At 36.1% G+C, this 22,511-nt stretch overlaps 1 protein-coding gene across 2 annotated transcripts in view; it reads right to left on the reverse strand.

Annotated features, from left to right (window-relative positions):
* MDGA2 (MAM domain containing glycosylphosphatidylinositol anchor 2) overlaps positions 1 to 22,511 on the reverse strand; it is a 905,340-nt gene that overhangs the window by 125,583 nt on the left and 757,246 nt on the right. For both annotated transcript variants that reach the window (XM_006090751.3, XM_006090753.2), the window contains one exon: positions 15,974 to 16,243. In XM_006090751.3, the coding sequence (XP_006090813.1) occupies positions 15,974 to 16,243 (270 nt within the window). The remainder of the gene's footprint in view (positions 1 to 15,973; positions 16,244 to 22,511) is intronic.

Here is a 22,511-nt window from a genome sequence, read left to right on the forward strand (position 1 = left end):
GAAGCCTGGTGCATGAATTTGTGCATGGGTGGGGTCCCTCAGCCTGGCTGGCTATTGGGGACGATTGGGGTTGCAGGAGTTTGGCCAGTGTGGCGGGGAGAGGCCGAGGGAGGTTGGCCAGTTGTGGGAGGTTGGCTGTGGGAGCACACTGACCACCAGGGGGCAGCTCCTGCATTGAGCGTCTGCCCCATGGTGGTCAGTGCGCATCATAGTGACTGGTTGTTCAGTCATTCGGTCATTCAGTTGCTTAGGCTTTTATATATATAGATAGTACTGGATGTCCTAGCCACAGTGATCAGACAAGAAGAGGTAAAAGGCATCCAAACTGGAAAGGAGGAAATAAAACTCTCATTATTTGCAGAAGACATCATATTGTACATAGAAAACCCTAAAGACTCTACCAAAAATCTACTAGATTTACTAAATTAATGTGGCAATGTAGCAAGATACAAAATTAACACTCAGAAATTGATGACATTTTTATACACCAATAATGAATTCTCCGAAAGAGAAACTAAACAAACAAACCCATTTACCATAGCAACAAAAAAAATAAGATACTTACGGATAAACTTAAGGAGGTCTCAGAAAACTACAGGACATTGAAAAAAGAAATAGAGGAAGATATAAACAAGTGGAAGAATATACTGTGTTCATGGATTGGTAGAAGTAACATCATTAAAATGTCCATACTAACCAAAGCAATCTATAGATTCAATGCAACCCATATTAAATTACAAAAGGCATATTTCACAAATCTAGAAAAAGTGCTTAAAAATATATATGGAACTAAATAGACCCTGAATAGCCATAGCACAAAGAACAAAGTTGGAGGGATCATAATACCAGATATCAAGTTATACTACAAAGCCATTGTAATCAAAACAGCCTGGTACTGGCAGAAGAACGGGCATAAGATCATTGGAACAAAACAGAGAATCCAGAAATCAACCCAAGCCATTATGCTCAATTAATATTTGATAAAGGAGGCAAGACCATACAAAAGAATCAAGATAGTCTCTTCAATAAATGGTGTTGGGAAAATTGGACAGATACATGCAAAAAAAAATGAAACTAGGCCATCAACTTACAGCATACACAAGAATAAACTCAAAATGGATGAAAGATTCAAATGCAAGATGTGAAACTATAAAAATCCTAGAAGAAACCATAGGCAACAAAATTTCAGACATCTCTCTTAGTAATATGTTTAGGGATACATCTCCCAGGGTAAAGGAAACTAAGGAGAAAATAAACAAATGGGACTACAACAAAATAAAAAGCTTCTGCACAGCAAAAGAAAGCATCAACAAAACAAAAAGAGAGCTCACTGCATGGGAGAACATACTTGACAATGATACATATCTGATTAAGGGTTAATATCCAAAATATATAAGGAACTCATACAACTTAACAAAAGGAAGACAATCTAAAAAATGGGCAAAGAACCTAAATAGACACTTGTCCAAAATGGACATACAGATGGCCAAGAGACATATGACAAAATGCTCAATGTCACTGATAATCAGAGAGATGCAAATTAAAACAACAATGAGATACCACCTCACACGTGTCAGGTGACTGTCATCAACTAATCAACAAATGACAAGTGCTGGTAAGAAGGTGGAGAAAGGCTACCCTAGTACACCTCTGGTAGGAATGCAGACTGGAGCAGCCATTATGGGAAACAGTATAGAGTTTCCTCAAAAATTAAACATGGAAATGCCATTTGACCCAGTGATCCTAATTCATGGAATATATCCTAAGAAACCTGATATGCCAATCAGAAAGAATGTATGCACCCTATGTTCATAGCAACATAATTTACAATGGCTAAGATCTGGAAACAGTCCAAGTGCCCACCAGTAGACAAGTGGGTAAGAAAGCTGTGGTACATTTACACCCTGGAACACTATGCATCAGTAAAAAAGGATCTCTGACCCTTTGAGACAGCATGGAGGGACATGGAGAGTGTTATGCTAAGCAAAATAAGACAGAGAAACACCGGTATCACATGATCTCACTCATATGTAGAATCTAATGAATAAAATAATTTGTTGAACAAAATAGATTCAGAGACATAGAAGTATTGAACAGTCTGTCAAATTTCAGTGGGAAGGCCGGGGTAGGTGGGTGTTAAGAGATCAACCAAAGAACTTGTATATATATGCATAACCCAGGTGCACAGACAATAGGGTGGTGGAGGACTGCACACTGGGGTAGAGGTTGTGGGCAGACTCTAAGGGGCGAATGGGAGAAAAAAGGGAACATATGTAATACTTTCAAGAATAAAATTTTTCCCCAAGTCTTAGCCAAGGTAAATTGTGCTGCTATGAACATAGGGGTGCATATATCCTTTCTGATTGGTGTTTCTAGTTTCTGGGGCTATATTCCTAGAAATGGGATCACTGGGTCAAATGGAAGTTCCATTTTTAGTTTTTTGAGGAAACTCCATACTGTTCTCCACAGTGGCTGCACCAGTCTGCATTCCCACCAGCAGTGCACAAGGTTTCCTTTTTCTCCGCATCCTTGCCAGTACTTGTCATTTGTTAATTTGTTGATGATAGCCATTCTGACAGGTGTGAGATGGTACCGCATTGTCGTTTTGATTGAGAGATCAACCAAAGGACTTGTATGAATTCATATAAGCCTAACCAATGGACACAGACACCTGTGGGGTGAGGGCATGAGTAGGAGGGTAGGGGGGCAATGGAAGGATAAGGACACATATGTAATACCCTAATCAATAAAGAAAAAAATTAAACACAGCTCATTCTATGCATCTCATACCTAAAAAATACTGCTGGAGAATCAAATCACTGAAGTATCTAGCAATTTAGAAAACCAGTTGCTAATTCTTATATGGACTAGAAAGGAAGCAGAAATAGTGTCTTGATTCCCCTTAAATATCCAAGAATATTTATGAGCCAATGTCTGGAATAACCAAAATTTCTACCTATTTATTAGGGTCTATAAACCTCCAAAACTGTTCCCTTGTTTCTTCTGGGAATCTACAAACTTCTTCTCACATGTAATCCAAAGCCAGTGACCTTGTTTTCCTATCCTTCTTTTCTTATCTAGCTTCCATCACAAGGGCAGTCAAGGAATAGGCAATATACTTTTCCCTTGAGGTTGTGTATAGTGTGGAGAAATTCTATGTACATCAGAATTATGTAACTGAAAAATTGTGAAAAAATACCAATATAGGAAAATTTCAAATAGAGTGTGTTGTAACAAAGGACAAAATCCCACAGACAGTGCAATATTTCAATTTCAGAGGTTCAATTGACTTTAGTTCAGTCTTGTAAAATCCTTCAGATACTGAATTTTTCTTTTCTGATACCACAAATATGTCTGTGTAGATGGATAAGTTATCATGAAATTATCATGAAACGCTTTGTATTGATGTCTTTCTATTCATGGCTTTGTAAGCCCGTTTCCCATGTTCTCACTGGTCACAGAAAATATCCTAATTGCAGTGTCTAAAGCATTAGGAGAAAAGTTAATCTAGATTAAGATAAAGCAGTTCTGTCTAGGCAAAAGGAAAAGAATGGGTGTCTAATCTTTCCCACCGGCACACCCTCCTCTGGTCCCCTGAGCAGCACCATCTGTCTGGGTAGAGCCTCTGAGGCGGGTACCTTCTCGGAACACCTCACAGCCTGTCTCTGTGAGGCTCTGCAGATGGATGGCTGATGCTACAGGCGGGACAGGCTGACCTAGGCTCTGAGATGCCAAGAATGTCCCTACTTTTTAAATGCACTTTTGTTGCTAGTGTTTACTATTTGTCGGGCACTATGCTAATCAACTTGCATACATTATGTTTTGTAATATTCACAATCCCTGCAGGATGAGACTACTCTTATCAGTTTCCTTTTACAAAAGATGAAAGTGAGGACTAGTGATCTTAAACAATTTGCATTGTAGTAAGCAACTAGTGAGTAACAAAGCTTCATTCTGAACCCGTGCTGTCAAAGCCCTTTTTATTCTCACATCCGACATCTTTGGATATGGTTGCTCACTACAAAGTGTGCTTGGGGAAGTGTGACTGGAATCCAGGCTCTATTCTGCTTACAGCCATGTGTTCCCTGGTACAGGAGCTACATCTGCTTCAAGAAAGGGACACTGTTCTCCGAATTCACACACAAATACTGTACAAGCAGGTGCATTTCCTAGTAAAATGCTACTTCCACTAATCTAAAGAAGATCCCCACTCTCGCCATTGGGAGTACAGAAACTTAAATTAAAATTTACCCCTGGACTCAACCAGAATTCCCTTATTATATTATTATCTAAAAGTATCATCAACCCAGGAGTTAATGAAGGTAAGGACTGACTAAATGTATAGAATGAGTACTACATGTATCTTATTTAACTTAGATACAATGAATATATAATAAGCTGCAAATAAGTATATTCTTTAAAGCTATATATTTTCTAAAATCTTAAAAGTTACAAAATATCTAAAAACCTCGTGTTCATTCTAAGAAGCATTGGTTGTGATGTGTGCACGGAGGGGAACAGATAGATGAACTGACCCAGTAGCTCTCAGGCTGAGAGAACTCAGTGTTCAATGGTGTGCTTACAGGCCACATTAACTTCTTGGCAAGTGCTGTTGCTGCACACGTGGGTGGTCCATTGCTGAATATGAATGTGCTGAATATCATTTAGGCACGGAGCAAGAGTTGTTCAAGTGAGTTGGAAAGGAGCCCAGAAGGTATGTTGTTTATCTTCTAGGAACATTTATTTTCTCCCAAACATATAACTTGAATTAATAAAGTGGATTTAGATGTGAATAAAGGAAACTAGTTATTGAAACTGAATCACTGTGACTCTCTAAGAATAACCAAAAGATCTATGAATAAGACTCCTAGCATAAGAAAAAGATTAGAGCATAAATAACAGTTCTTATCATATTGCTAAAAAGCACTGGCCTGGATTTGACTGCAAAGCAGGTATGTGCCTGCAGTCATATCCTGTCTGCTAGTAACTGCCGTTTTGATGAGTTCTTTAGAAATAGATAAAGCTCATTAGAATGATGAAAGAACGAGATTTCTTAAGTAATGTGAAAGTATCAGACTTTGGTTATATCCTCTGGTCTGAAACCCGAAAAGAATTTATAAAAAGGAAACCTCTGTGGACTTTCTCAACTTGTGGCTTCATCACAAAATCTCCCTTGAGGAAAGGGGATAGGTCAGTTTGTGGATAACCATCTGTGGAATCTCTCTACTGACCATTTTATCTGGTTTCCGGCATGTCTTTGGAACAAGTTTTGCATTATTCTCATCCATTAGTCATCTCTTCAGAATGATGGACAGAGGCCAGATGCTTAAATAGATACTTGGAGGTTGGGGAGATGGCTTTGATTCCATGGAACTAAAAGTTTCTCTGATTCTTCCCTAGATTGGTTTTATTACCACCCAACATCTAGTGAAAAATCCAATTCTACTAAAAGTGCTAAACAAACCCTTAAAAAGAATAGAAATACTAAATACACAATATTCATATATACATATTCATTTCTGTATTCATTTCTTTGTTTTATTCTTTCTTGGTGTTAGTAAATATTATGAAGGTTTGTTTTCTTTCAGGGAAACTATTTATGACTTCAGTCTGTTATCTTCTTATTCTCTACTAACTGGATCCAATTCCTGACCAAAATAATATGAGAAGCTGTGAGAAATAGTTTTGGAATCCTGTGGCTACTTTATTATGCTGATATCTCTGTCTCCCTTTATTCTACCCAGCAATGGCAGCTTGCTTACAGCTTTAACCCTACAAAACCTGATTCATATCCTTCTGATTTAACTTGTGTACATGGTCATTGTTACCAACATATTATATCATTCTATATTCTTAATGTAACAGTCACTATCTCTTAAACTACAGGATATAATTGAGAAAGGATGATAGTTTTCCTTGGGAGGGGAAATACTGTTTATTTTTATGGTTAGTGTCTTTGTCTAAAGGAAAGTAATTTAGAAGTTAGGGGAAGAAAAAGGAACAAAGGATTCTTGAGGAACATTTGTAATAATTACCTTGAATATATTAACACAATATGGATTAGAAAAATTATATACATTATAGCATTAAATAAACAAATGCCATTAATATTATGAAATACCTCCAAATCCCAACTTTACTTTAGTTATAAAATATCAGCCATTTATTAAGTAACTAGAGGCCCGGTGCATGAAATTCGTGCATGGGTGGATGGGGTCCCTCAGCCCAGCCTGCACCCTCTCCAATTTGGGACATTCCTCTCACAATCCCAGACTGCTGGCTCCTAACCTCTCACCTGCCTGCCTGCCTGATCGCCCCTAACCACTCTGCTTGCCTGCCTGATGCCCCTAACTGCTCCCCTGCCTGCCTGACTGCCCCTAACCACCTCTGCCTGCCTGCCTGATCACCCCTAACCTCTCTGCCAGCCTGTCCCACTAACTGCCCTCCCCTGCTGGCCTGATCACCCCTAACTGCCTCTGCCTCGGCCCTGCTACTGTGGCGATGTCCAGTCTAATTAGCATATTACCCTTTTATTAGTATAGATACTTTACTGAAGTATAATTTAAATATAATAAAATCTACAGTATAATTTAAATATAATAAAATCTACACATGTTAAGACCAGATTTTGATATGTTTAGAAAATATATTTAACTATGTAATCACCCCCACCAATCCATATATAGGAGATTTCCATCAGTGCAGAAAGTTACCTCTTGCTCCTTTGTAATCAATTAACTATAGCCAAATGAGAATCTAATTCCTATTACTAAATATTCCTCTTGCCTGCTCAGGAAATTCATAAAAATGGAATAAAAAGTATGTATTTCAGTGTCAGGTTCTGTTCACTTAACATATTGTTTTTGAAATTCATCTATCCACTTTTATGACTGAGTAGATCACAAGATGTTTATCCATTCACCTACTGATGGGTATTTTTGCCTCTGTCCATCATCCTGAAGAGATGACTAATGGATGAGAATAATGGAAATGGTTATTGCAAATAAAGCTGCTATATATTGGATTGTGTGTCCACCACCCAATGTGCATAAGTCTTTGTGTAGACATAAGATTTAAATTATTTTGTATAATCATCTACCAGTGAAATGGCATGTTAGTAAGTGCACATTTAAGATTATGAGAGACTAATGGCTATTTTCAAAAAAGTAACCCCATTTTACATTCCCAGAAGCAGTGTGTGATAACTGCAGTTACTCTATATGCTTATCAACACTTGGCATTATCAGTCTTTTCAACTTCAGCCATTATAATGTGTGTGTAGTGTTGTGGCTTAAATTTTATTTCTCTGGCAACCAGTTTTTATACAATTATTGATCAATTGTATGCTCTTTTCTGCAGTGTCTATTCAAGTCTTTTGCCAATACATTAGACTACCTTATTATTGAATTTTAATAATTATTTATATGTTCTGTATATAAGACCTTTGTCACACACATGCATTTCAAACATTTTCTTCCAGTGATTGGTGCTTTCATCTTTTTTACTTTCTAAGAAATCTTTGCATATTCCAAATTTGCATAGATTTTCTTCTATGTTTTTTTTGTAAATTTTTAGTTTTATCTTCTTATATTTATGTCTACAATTAATTTTAAATTAATCTTGTGGGTAGTGTGAGGTACTGTTCAAGATGTGTTTTTTTTTTTAATATGGATATCCAATTGGTCTAGCACAATTTATTCAGAAGACTATCATTTCCACAATGGATAATACTGGCAATTTTTAAAAACTCAACTGACCATATATGTGACCATAGAGGTCTATTTCTGAATTCTCTATCCTGTCTCATTGATCCACATATTTATCTTTATACAAAACCACATGCCTTGATTGCTTGGCTTTATAATAAGTGGTATGAAGTCTCCCCTACCCTAACTATTGTTGGGAACTTAGCTTTCAAAACAAATCTAGTTTTCAAAACCAAAATCTAGAGTATGCTTTTCAAATAAAAACAAACAAACAAACACAAAAACAGCCCTGGCTGGTTTGGCTCAGTGGATAGAGCATCAGCCTGCAGACTGAAGGGTACTGGTCTCAATTCCAGTCAAGGGCACATGCACTGGTTGTGGGCTTGATCCCCAGTAGAGGGTGTGCTGGAGGTAGCCAATCAATGATTCTCTTTGTTTTTTATTTTTTATTTTTTAGGTCCTTTACCCATTTTTTCGAGGGTTTACTTTTTATTTATTTTTTATTTATTTTTAAATTCTTTATTGGTTTAAAGTATTACATAAGTCTCCTTTTTTCCCCATTGACTTGTCCCCAGCCGCCCCCACCCCCAGCACATTCCCTCCCCACCTCTCCCCCATCTGTGTCCATTGGTTATGCTCATAGGCATGCTTACAAGTCCTTTGGTTGATCTCTTACCCCCTCATCCCCTGCCTTCCCTCATAGGTTGGACAGTCTGTTCAATGCTTCTATGATTCTGGTTCTATTTTTGTTCATCAGTTTATGTTGTTCATTATATTCCACAAATGAGTGAGATCATGTGATATTTATTTTTGTCTGACTGGCTATTTCATTTAGCATAATGCCCTCCAGTTCCATCCATGCTGTTGCAAATGGTAATAATTCCTTCTTTTTTATAGCAGCGTAGTATTCCATTGTGTAGATGTACCACTGTTTTTTAATCCACTAATCTGCTGATGGGCAATTAGGTTGTTTCCAAATCTTAGCTATTGTAAATTGTGCTGCTATGAACATAGGGATGCATATATCCTTTCTGATTGGTGTTTCTGTTTTCTTAGGATATATTCCTAGCAGTGGGATTACTGGATCAAATGGAAGTTCCATTTTTAATTTTTTGTCTCTCTCATCATTGATGTTTCAATCTCTCTCTCCCTTTCCCTTCCTCTCTGAAATCAATAAAAATATATTTAAAAATAACCAAATATAATGAGAGTTTTGCATTAAATCTATAAATAAATTTGGAGACAACAAGCATCAATACAATATTCATTCTTCCAATTCATGAGCAAGGTATATTTCTCCATTTATTTAGGTCATGCTTCATTTCCCTCAATATTTTATTTTGTATTTTTCAGTTTGTCTTGTGCATACTTTATTACATTTATTCACATTTTGATATAATTGGAAAAATATCTTTACATTTCAATTTCAATTTTTGAGCTATTATACAGAAATGTGATAGATTTTAGATACTATTTTGCATCCCATGCTACTGCTAAATTATATTATTAATTCAAGCCAATTTTCCTATAAATTGTTTAGGATTCTCTACAAAAGCAACCATATGATCTGCAAATAGAAGTAGCTTTACTTCTTTCTGATTCTTATACATTTTATTTACCTTTTTATTAATTTTATTGGGGTGACATTGGTTAATAGGTTTCAAGTATACATTTCTGTGATACATGATCTATATATTGGATTGTGTGTCCACCACCCGAAGTTAAGTCATCTTCCATCACCAGATACTTGGCCCTTTTAAGCACCTCATCTCCGACCTCTTACCCTCTGGTATCCACTATACTCTTTATTTACTTTTCTTTTGTTATTGCAGTGGTAAGAATCTGCAGTACAATATTCATGATTGGTGAGAGTATTTTTGTCTTGCTCCCAATCTATAATAATCTATAATAATAAAAGCATAATATGCTAATTAGACTGGACAGCCGAAAGACCTTCTGGATGTCATTCCAGACACCATCTGAATGAAGCCACAGCAGCAGGAGGCCGAGGCAGAGGCAGCTAAGGGTGATCAGGCAGGCAGGTGAGCAGTTAAGGGTGCTCAGGAAGGCAGGCAGAGTGGTTAGGGGTGATAAGGCAGACGAGTGGTTAGGAGTCAGTGGTCCAGGATTGTGAGAGGGATGTCTGACTGCTGATCCACTGGGATTGGGCCTAAACTGGCAGTCAGACATCCCCTGAGGGTTCCAGGATTGGGAGAGGTTGCAGGCTGGGCTGAGGAACGCCCCCGCCCACTGTGCATGAATTTCATGCACTGAGCCTCTAGTCTTTGAATAAAAATGTTTGATTAGCATATTATCTACCTTGGTGAACATTTTATGTGCACATGAAATAATGTATAGTTTATAACTTTGAGTATAATGATCTATAAATATCATTTTGCTTAATAGCTTGATAGTATAATCCAGGTTTTCTAAAATTTGTAATTTTCTGTGTACATATTCTCTTGAATACTCATATATGTTAAAACCATTAGTGCCCTGTCTGGGTGGCTCAGTTAGTTGGAGAGTCATCCCATACCCCACATAAAAAAAAAAAAAGGTTGTGGGTTTGATTCCTGGTCAGGGCACATATCTAGGTTGTGTGTTAAATTCCAGGTTAGGTTTTGAATGGAAGCCAACCGATTGATGTTTCTCATATTGATTTATTTTTTTATTTCTCTTTCCCTCTTCTCTCTTCCTCTCTCTCTTTAAAAATCAATTAAAAAACAAACAAACAACAACAAAAAACCTTTTAGCTATATTTATGGAATAGCCTATTTTTCTTGGCACCCTTTTATTTATAAATTTTGAAGCTCTATTATTAGAGACACATATTTATAACTCTTAGGTATTTTCTATAAATTCTTCTTTTATTGTTATTAAACTAGAGGCCTGGTGCACCAATTCGTGCACAGGTGGGGTCTGGTCAGCCCTCCCTGGCCAGCCGGGGGAAGGGGCCATGGGCAGTTGGTGGGCCATGGGTGGTTGGCTGGCCCTGCTCCCCGGTCAAACTTCCAGTCAAGAGGACAATTTCCATATTAGCCTTTTATTATATAAGATGTCTCTCTTTAGCACTTAAATTTTTTTTTTATGTGTTGAAGTACACTTTTTTAAAAGAAAATTTTTTTTAAATGTATCTTTATTGATTTCAGAGCAGAGGGAGAGGGAGAGATAGAAACATCAATGGTGAGAGAGAACCATTGATCGGCTGCCTCCTGCACATTTCCTACTGGGGATCCAGGCCTCAACCCAGTCATGTGCCCTTGACTGGACTAGAACCTGGGATCCTTCAGTCCGCAGGACGACACTCAATCCACTGAGCAAAATGAACTAGGGCTTGAAGTGCACTTTGTTTGATAATAATATAGGGATCTCAGGTTTCTTATGTCTGTTGTTTAAAAGTTTTTATATTCCTCCATCGCTTTCCTTTCTTCCTCTTTGTGTCTTTGCATTTAGTGTAATGTGTGTTTTTTGTAGACAGCAGTGTGTATCTTGTAGATAGCTTGCTTTTTATTTTTTTATTTTTTAAATATATTTTATTGATTTTTTTACAGAGAGGAAGGGAGAGCAATAGAGAGTTAGAAACATTGATGAGAGAGAAACATCGATCAGCTGCAACCAAGGTACATGCCCTTGAACGGACTCGAACCTGGGACCCTTCAGTCTGCAGGCCGACACTCTATCCACTGAGCCAAACCAGTCAGGGCGATACCTTGCTTTTTAAATCCTGTCCTATTTAATTTCATTTACTTTTCACGTAATTATTGATATAATTGGGTGAAAGTCTACCATTATGCTTTTTTTCCCTTTTCCTTTGAATGTTTTTTTTTGTTGTTGTTGTTGTTCATCTAGCGCTCTTTTCCTGTGTCATTTTGAGTAAATTCAAATATATTTAGTTCCTTTGATGCACTACTTTAAAAAAAAAATTTTTATAAGTTTCTGTAGATTTGAAACCATGCAACCTTAACTTATTGATTCTATTTAGAGTCATTATTAGAGGCAGTATTGTACCACTTAATATATCTCACTTCACACTTCATGATTCTCTGTGGTCTCTATTCACTTCCCACAACAGTATAGTTCAAATGAATCCCATTATTTGTGATACTATTGTTACATTTTAGTTCATAATATGTTATAAACCCTAACTTATAGTGTTATTATTTTTGCTAAAATCCAAAGATTGGCTGACTTTTCTTTAAGGGCTAGTTAGTATATGTTTTATGAGCCATATGGTTATTGTTACAACTACTCACCTTTCATGTTGTAGCATGAAAGCAGCCATAGACATATATAAACAAATGGGGAAGACTATATTCCAATTAACCTTTATTGAGGAAAACAGTTACTTGGTCCGCAAGTTGGAATTTGCTGACTATTGTTTGTTTGGCTACTTATTAGGGAAATTACAAGAAAAATAGAAACATAGACTTATCTTTACCCACTTATTTTCTGGATCTTATCAGCTTGATTTCATTTATCACCCAGCCTTATAGAAGATAATCAGTATACAAAAAACTGCACATAATTAATATATACAATTTGGGAAGGTTGGATATATGGATACCTCATATTACCATTGCCATAATCCCGGTAAAAAAACATACCCATTGCCTCCAAAAGTTCTCTTGTGTTTGTGTGTATGTGTTAAGAGCCCAGAAATAAACAGTAAGTTTTGTTTCTGGGTCAACTGATCTTCATCAGGGGTGCCAAGAATACACAATGAAGAAAGAACAGTCTCTTCAATAAATGGTTTGAAGAAAACTGGACAATGACATGCTAATGGATAACATCGGACCCTTGTCTTTCACTATACACAAAAATTCATGCAAATGAATTAAGATTTGAACATAAGATCTGAAACCACAAATTCCTATAAGAAAACAGGAGGAAAATATCCTATACTTCCACCTGTAAACCCTGGTTTCCACTGATAACCCTTCCTTTTAATATGAAGGACACTCTTTGGCATATTTTGTGGTATACTTTTGCTGACTACTAATTCTCTAGTTTCATTTTCCAGAAAAAAATATATTCATTTGGTCCTATTTTAATGTATACTTTCATTGGATATAAAATTACAAACTGACAGTACTTTAAAGATGTTTAAAGATTTAAAGATGTGGTTCCAGTAGTTTCTAGCCAATATTGTTGCTAAAAGAGTGGGTAATTGTCATGCATATCATCAGAATATCATTTTGATTCTGGCTTTGAAAATTTCCGTCTTTGGTTATCCACAATTGAATTATAGTTTTCTTAGGTATAGATTTCTTTTTATTTTTCTTGCTTTGTGTACCAAAATATGTTTGGATCCATGGGTTTGACATTTTTTGTCCCGTTCTAATTCTTTTCTTCTAGAACTCCAATTACACTAATTTTATATCATTTTACACCATCCCCCAGGGCCTTGGGTGTCTCTATTGATCAAATTCTTAATGATTTACAAGTATAAGTACACTTAACTATGTATACATACATTCTGGAACTTGGAAAATTTTTCCCATATAAAAATATGATAAATGGTGTTTGGGTTCCTACCATAGTTCACAAAGTTTACTTAAGCCACAAAGAACTATGCTTAACTTCTCCCTAACAATATCAGTGAATAAGATAAATGAAAATACACAGTATTTTGTAGCACTGTAATTAATATTTTTCTAAGATGGACAGTGAATTATTAGCTGAGTTGATCACTATTCCCAAAATATCTTTGCATGCATTCTTTTTGTTCCTTTACAGGAAAATATTCTCAACTCCTCTATGAGTTCTCAGTGAAAACCCCACTCTCCCGCCTCCATACTCTCACCACACCTGATATAAATAGCGAAAACACATCTGAACTTTTGAGCTTTTTCTGGGAGCTAAAATAAATGTGAGGGCTTCTATTGCCTTTTAGTTCAATTCTATACATTTTTATGTGTAGTGAGATCAAGTCCACTTTGAGTGACTATATAGCATTCATGACAAGTTGGAGAGTCTTGAACTTAGTAAAAAAGTTGTAACAATAAAAGTTTGAAATTTTCATAGTTAATTTAGTTCTCAGGAAGTAAACAGAACTGTTTTAAAATATCTGTTTTGTGGATAAAAGTATATGCACAAAATATATATATCCTTGCACAGTTTATATTCACACTCTTCCTTATAGCTTCAAAGGGTTTTGCATTGTAGGAAATCCATAATGATTACTTCTGATATGTTTTAGAAGAAGTAATGGCCTTTCAAAGTTTCTTCTAGTCTCTGTTTTTATAAAATTGTTTTTAAATGTATTTCCCTGGATTATACTGTATTTAGAATTCAATCATTTCCCTTTCTTTCTTCAAAACTATTTTAGATTGTATGTGAATATATTGAAACAATGAGGTTGGTCTGAGACTAAAAGTAAAAATGTACACTGGAAACAAATTAATACATGGGGCCATTTCCTCTCCCTCTGTAGGGCAACCCGTAACAGATTTATTCCTTTCTGTAGCTTTCAAAATCTACTTATTGCACCCTATGGATCTGAAATGGGAAAATGGAGCTAGTTTTCCTTCTGGTCTCAGCATGTCTTCTAGTTCAAAAAATAGAATTTGTATCACATAATAGAGAGCAAGTGAAAATCTTGCAGTCAGCATAGTCAAACTAGACTGAAGTTAGAAAACAGTGTCATAGAAGAAAATTAGAATGTGTATATGCCCTACAGGTTGAGAAAGGGATGTAGTTAATTTTATAGGTCAGTTTTGTTTGGCAGATTAAAGAAAGGCTGATGCTCTATTTACATCAATATGTAAAAAACAATTATCTTTGTGATTCTTATTGCTTTGAGAAAATAATCCATAGACATAGAATGAATGAAATTACATTATGTCACTTAAATTATCCTATAGAATAATTGACTACATTCATTTTCCCTTTTAAATAGTCCTAGGGATAAAAATTAGCATCACCATGTAAATAATATTGTCCTAGGAACTTTAGGTTTTATTGTAATAGTTTTCTTTAAGAATCAATGTAGAAAAGCTTTAAGTTCAACTGAATGTTAATAAAAAGAGTTGGGAAACCAAGAGGTAATAAGATCCAGCAGATAAGACATCTTTGGTCAATTAATTATATTTTATCTACCTAATATTCCATTTCAGGAAGCAAAAATGTCTAAATAATTAATAGTTAGAGATTTTTCTTATAAGATCTTCTTAAATAAAAATTTATATTACAAATGAAGAAATTTTAATGAAGTCTAAAAAACTTTAATCATAATTTTTACAATTGCTTTTTAGATTACATACAATGTCTGGTTTCTTCTTTTACAAACATAAACACTCCAACTATTATAAAAATATTAACTAAGACAAAATAATAATAAAAATGGTTATATTCTTTTTTACTATACTCCTCAACCCTACCTAAAAAATAACACAAATTGGTCCTGGCTGGATGGCTCAATTGGTTGGAGCATTATCCCATACATCAAAAAAATGTTGTGTGTTTGATTCCAGTCAGGGTACATACCTAGGTTGTTAGTTCCATCTCTAGTTGGGGCCTGTTCTGGAGGCAACCAATCAATGTCTCTCTCACACATTGATGTTTCGCGCTCTCTCACTTCCTCTCTCTTTAAAATGAATAAAAGCATATTCTCAGGTGAGAATTAAAAAAACTAACAAACAAAAAAAACCACTCAAATTTATTTTAGTATATAGATAATAAAAATAATTTAAATATGTAACTGAGGTTTAACACAGACTTGACATTTCTTTTAATACATTAAAAAATAATAACATAAAAATGTTGATACTTCTAATTCATTATACGCGATACAACTTTACTGCTTTCCCTTTGAATGTTTGTAAATTTACAGTAAGCCAAGGACAAAACAGAAATTCACCACAAATTAAGAGTAATAAATAATTAAGAACAAATTATAAAGAAAGAACTCTTCTGCTATTAAGAAATCAAACAGGTATTGGTTCCCAAGGGATTTTAGAATTGCAGAATAAAATATGTATTCATTAACATCAGCAATTTTATCTAAATAAAGCTAGTTAACTAACTTTATCACCAACTCTCCTTGAATTCACATAAACTTCTGTCTAATTTTTAGACACATAAACTATCTTAACTACTTAGTAAAATAGACTTTTCATCAAAATAAATAGAGTTCTAACAAGAACAGTTGAGCTGCTCATAGGATGCTCCATAAATTTTCAAAATGCTTTCATTCTTATATTGGCATAAGCTTAAGATCTCTTGAATATATATATGTATATATATATGCAAAATATTTGGAATCTTACCTGTAACAAGAAAGCTGCATCTCCCCGCTCCAGCTTCATTTATGATGCTACAGTTATAAACCCCATAGTTTTCATTGGAAAGACTCTTCACCGGGTATTCTGTGTACTCTTGAGAGTCAAACTGACCTGTCCGTAATAATTTGTTGCCCAAGCGCCACTCATAGGTCAGTACCCGTATGGGATAAGCTCTCAGAACCCGGCAGCTCATAGTGACACTTCGCTCTTGTCCTTGCCGGATTTCCAAAAATGCTGGTTCCACAGCAGGAGGATCTGTAGGAAAGAAATGTTAAAACAGGTAAAATATGTTGCAATGGTTATTCTTTTTTAAAAAGATAATGTTTTTATTGATTTGAGAGAAAGAGAGAGAAAGGGATAAGGAGAAAGAAAGAAACATTGATAAGAGAGATACATCTATTGACTTCCTCTAGCACACCCTCAACTGGGGATCTAGCTCATGACCTGGGCATGTGCCCTGACCAGGAATTGAACCAGATACTTCTCAGTGCATGGGAGGATGCTCAACCAACTGAGCTACACCAGCCAGGGTAAGGCAATAGCTATTCTTTTTTTTAATATATTTTATTAATTTTTTACAGAGAGGAAGGGAGAAGGATAGAGAGTTAGAAACATCGATGAAAGAGAAACATCGATCAGCTGCCTCCTGCACACTCCCTACTGGGTATGTGCCCGCAACCAAGGTACATGCCCTTGACCAGAATCGAACCTGGGACCCTTGAGTCTGTAGGCCGACACTCTATCCTCTGAGCCAAACCAGTCAGGGCGGCAATAGCTATTCTTATTGTGAAAAGTTATTTTAAAATATATCCAGCAATAGGGAAGGAGTATAAGACGTGGATGGAGTCATATTTAGGCACAGGATTTTCAGCTGGGGAAGGGCAGAGGCATAGAATGGGCTGGTCCAACACCCACATGTGGCATTTTTATTTAGTTATTTTTTAATTGGGAGGGATATCTTGGGTGTGGAGGTCCCAGTGAGGAGCAAGGAGTCCCAGCCCTTAATCAAGGGTTCCTTGCTGGGAAGGAAAGTCCCTGTAATTTTGGTCTGTAAAAACCAGAGGGGAATGAGGCTGAGGGAGATAGGAGGGTTGGTAAGATTCCTAGGCAGTTCCTCTTAAAGGGCCTGTGCACAAACTTACTTGGACTCACTCCCTCTGAACTCCAGTGCTGGGGCAGCAGATTGAAGGGATCCAGGGCCATATGGGGAGGAACTAAACTGTCAGGCATCAGGGCAGGAACTGGGAACAGCTTTCTCCTAGAGCAGTGGTTCTCAACCTTCCTAATGCCGTGACCCTTTAATACAGTTCCTCATGTTGTGATCCAACCATAAAATTATTTTCGTTGCTACTTCATAACTGTAATTTTGCTACTGTTATGAATCGTAATGTAAATATCTGATATGCAGGACATATTTTCATTGTTACAAATTGAACATAATTAAAGCATAGTGATTAATCACACAAACAATATGTAATTGTTTATTCAATATGTGTTTTCCGATGGTCTTAGGCGACCCCTGTGAAAGGGTCATTCGACCCCCAAAGGGGTTGCGACCCACAGGTTGAGAACCGATGTCCTAGAGGAAGGTGCTCACACAGGTCATCCTTCCTCTGTTGAGATCTCCGCCCACCCAGAGCTGACTGGCAGGAACCATAGCTGAGTCCCATCAACCTGCCCCACACTGTCTGTCAGGCCCTGATGATTCCATGAGATCCTGCCCCATCCAATTTGCAGCCCCAATCACGCTGTTTGGAGTGGTTTTTCCATATGAATGGCCTGTATTGGCTCAGGCTTCATACTTTCCTAAAATCTCTAAAACAAGTAGTAGCTGTACTCAGTATGCCCCATACTTCTCAATAGGTGATCCAAGGCTTGGCACTAGCAGCAGCTTGTCATGGTTCACAGTTTGGCCTCTCCTAGGCAATTCTAAGCCCAACACAAGTAGCAACCATCTGCAGATCACTCTGTAACTCATGATGCGTGGCCCCAGGCAGGGCATAGGCAGTGGCTAACTTTATACCTCCCAGGAGGCCCCAGAGCCAGTGCACCCAGTGGACAGCTTCAAACAATGCAAGATTACAACTCTACCACATCCATGAGAAACACACTCAAGCGGCAGACTCAGTGAGCACCAAATCCTCACTGAAGCAAGTCCTGCTTCATAGGAATGTCTCCTTCACAGCAACTCTTCCACTGTAGTGCAGCTGCTCCACATAGCTGATGGCCTGGGGGTCAATCCCTCCCAGTGATGCTAACAGCAATCAAGGCTCAACAAGAACAAGAAAATGCACACAGGAGTGCACCTAGAGTGCCCAGCTCAGGTGACTGGGGAGGCTGAGCCACTGGGTCCTACAGGACACATACTACACAAGGCCACTCTACAAATTCCAGGAGACATAGCAATTCTATATAACACATAGAAATAAAGACAGGGAAGCAGCCAAAATGCAGAGACAAAGAAACATGTCACAAATGACAAAACAGTCAAAATATCCAGAAAAAGCACTAAAATAAAATGGAAGCAAGCAAACTACTATATACAAAGTTCAAAACAATGGTCAAGGAACTTAGTGAGATTTTCAAGGAAATTAATGAGAACATGAACAACATAAAAAGAACCAGTCAGAAATGAAGGATATATAACTGAAATAAAGAATAATTTACAGGGAACCAACAGTAGAGTAGAGGACACCAAGAATCAAATCAGCAATTTGGAATATGAAGAAGCATAAAACACCCAAATCAGAAGAATACAAAAAAAAAGAATCCAAAAATATGAAGATTGTATAAGGAGCCTCTGGGAGATATTCAAGCGTACCAATATTCTCGTCATGGCAGTGCCTGAAGGAGAAGAGAGGGAGCAAGAAATTGGAAATCTATTTGAAGAAATAGCCTGGTCAATGTGGCTTAGTGGTTGAGCATTGACCTATGAACCAGGAGATTATAGTTCAATTCCTGGTCAGGGCACATGCCTGGGCTCTGGGCTCTATCCCCAGGGTAGGGCATGCAGGAGTCAGCCAATCAATGATTATCTCTCATCATTGATGTTTCTATCTCTTTCTCCAACTTTCTTCCTCTTTGAAATCAATAAAATGTTAAAACAAAAAGAAATAATGACAGAAAACTTCCCCTACCTGGTGAAAGAAATATACTTACACGTCCAGGAAGCACAGAGTCCCAAACAAGAGACTAACACCAAGACACATAATAATTAAAATGCCAAAGGTTAAAGACAAAGAGAGAACCTTAAAAACAGCAAGAGAAAAGCAGGGAGTGCACATAAGACTATCAGTTGATTTCTCAGCAGAAATTTTGCAGGCCAGAAGGGATTGACAGGAAATATTCAAATTGATGAAGAGCAAGGACCTCCAACCAAGAGGCTCCATTACTTTACTCAGTAAAGCAAATTGAAGTTCAGATAAAAAGCTTCACAGACAAGAAAAAGCTAAAGGAGTTCATCATGACCAAACCAGTATTACATGAAATGTTGAATGATATTCTTGAAGAAAAAGAAGAGGAAGAGAAAGAAGAAGAAGAAGAAGAAGAAGAAGAAGAAGAAGAAGAAGAAGAAGAAGAAGAAGAAGAAGAAGAAGAAGAAGAAGAAGGAGAAGAAGAAGAAGGCAATAAATACATATATATCAACAACTGAATCTAAAAGTCTAAATAAAAAAATAAGGAATCTAATGAAGAAAATAAACTGACCACTCGCCCCTGTAGGACACATACTACATAAGGGGAGACATTTGTGACACTCTCAAAAATAAATATTTTTTTAAAAAGAGATGATAAGAAAAGCATAAGCTGGTAAAACTAACAGAGTTTAGTTGTTTAATTTTTGTTGTTTTTCTAGCTGCCTCCCAGAAAAGATTGTCATGACTGTGCTTGGATTATACTGTCAGAAACCAAATGATGTTCTTATGAATATAAAATTCAGAGTTTCCAAACTAGTATGAAACCTTGAAGCAGATAAAGACATTGGTGAATTATAATTACTTCCATGTGCGACTCAGTCCCCAAGCTTTGGATACCTATTTTTAATAAATTAGGTAACACAAGTATACACATTTATTTTATAAATTATTTGTCCTGAATTTATTTGACTGCCAGTCATAATATCAAGTGTAAACCTTAAGCAAACTTTGCACATTGTACTATAAGTGAATGTGGTTTTCAACCCATGGCAACATGTTCATTTATCTGGCTTAACTGTGATTTTTTTCGATGTAATTAAAACTTGCTACACTTCGTACCTAATATATTTGGTTTTGATAGGAAGATTTCTAAATGGTGTTACATACTTCTCTCCTTATTTAGAGTAGACAAAATATAGTCCTTTTCTTAATGACTCCAAATGGTCATAATTAATGACAATTATTTCTGGGTGCTAACAATGGGCTTTATTTAATTAAAGAAATTGTATGTGACCACTCAGGATTGCACTGCACAACACAATCGAGTCCTTGATTAGATATTTATAGCAACCTCTTGAGCTGTACAATACAAAACTGTACAGCTCTACCTGTTATCCCTTCCAGCAAGATACTAAAAGATTTTAGGACTACCACACCAAATGTTCCCTGTCTCATATTCTTTTCCTGTTATTCCATATACTTTTTGTACTATTGCTCTTTTCACTGCCAATCTATTATTTGTTGAAAGAAGTTCTTGCTTCTTTAAACAAATATCTTTAAACTGTCCTTCTAATTCTAATTTTATTCATAAATGTAATGTGTGTTTTTTTCTTTAAAAATGTTTTGATTTCAGAGAGAGGAAGGGAGAGGAAGAGAGAAACATCGATGAGAAACATTGATGGGATGCCTCCTGCACATCTTCTACTGGGACTCAAGCCTGCAACCAGGGCAACCTCCTGGTGTATGGGACGATGCTCAACAACCTGAGCCACACTGGCTGAGCTTGAATTTAATGATTTTAGTTCTTCCTATATAACTGCTAAGAATTTTAAAAAAATGAATGATTAGAAAAACATCCTGTCTGCCTATAAGTTTATGGTCTAATAAAATAGGCAGACATATAAATAGCTAATTTATAAAACTGAAGTAAAATAAACTATTCTAGGGTAGAAAGTAAAGAACTGACTAATGCTTAGGAGGACTGACCTCCCAAGTGTTTCAGCAAAGCATCTCAGAGAAGGTGATACTTGAGCTGTGATTTCTGGATATAAAGAAAACGATCAGGTTAGTAAGCATGAACAGACATTCCAGGTAGGGGGATTAGTTCATGCAACTAATATAGAGATATAACTACTGGTATATTTGAATACAAATGAACCTTCTTATTTTGTAATTTCTATTTGTTTTGTTTTTTCTTTGATTGTCTTATTTTAGATTGATGGATTACTTCGTTATTTCAAAGTTTTTCCTGCTACTAGTTGTGAATTTAATTACTCTGTTTCTATTATTTTATTGATTATCCAAAAGCATGCAACATGCATCTTAAGTTAGCTAAAAACATTGATTAATACTTTTACCATCCTCCTGGGAAAAATAAGAATCTTAGAAGAGTTTGCTTATTTTATTCCCATTCTAATATTTGCTACCAAGCCATGAATTTTAATTCTCTCATTTTATTAAAATTATTGGAAATTATAGTAATTTTATACCTGCATTTTTATTTAGAATTATTCAGGTATATGCTAGCTTATTTGCCCTTAGAGTACTTCCTTCTTTCATCATAGACTTTCCAAATTTGTGATCACTTTCCTTTTGCCTGAAGTATATCATTTAAAAATATCTTTAGTGAACATTCTAATATGATTTTATAAAAATATTTTAAGCTCATTCTTAAAGAATACTTCCTTGTCCATAGGATTGTAGGTTAGCAGTATTTTCTTTCAACACATAAGGATATTATTCCACTGTCTTCAGATCACCATTTTGTTTCTGCAGAGAAGAAAGCTCAAAGTCTCACACTTTAAAGTGCATTTCTTTTTTCTACCAGCTATTTTTAAAATCTCTTTGTCTTTGATACTCCACAGCTTCAATATAATGTTTTCAGGCATGGGTTTTTCTTTCACTTATAGTTTGAGGTTTTCTTGGCTTCTTAAATCTGTTGATTTGTTTGTAGTCTTTCATCTAAGTGATTTTTGAAAACTTATAATCAGTCTTCAAAGAATACCTGTGTTCATTTCTTTCTATCCTCATTTGAGGTTCTTTTTTATTCTGTCTTATATGTCTCTTAGCATTTCATTCTTTGGAATACACATTGAGGATAAACCTTTGTAATTAGGAGTAAATGTTTTAGTGTGTGGGCCAGTGCTCTAACCACAGAACACCACTGGCTAGGGCTGAAATCAATGATAGTATTTGATGTGACTTTATCATTTGAGACAGAAAATTTAAAGAATACTTTAGCAATTGAATAGATTTCAAGGCAGAAATTTCATCTTTATGTACATAATCTGAAATACATGAAAACAAATTTACAATTAATTCATTGAAAATATAAGCAAGGTTGATAATAAAAAGTATCATATCAGTTTGTAAATACAATGCTACTGATT

Source organism: Myotis lucifugus, unplaced genomic scaffold (assembly GCF_000147115.1).
Source record: "Myotis lucifugus unplaced genomic scaffold, Myoluc2.0 scaffold_81, whole genome shotgun sequence".
Lineage (NCBI taxonomy): Eukaryota > Metazoa > Chordata > Mammalia > Chiroptera > Vespertilionidae > Myotis > Myotis lucifugus.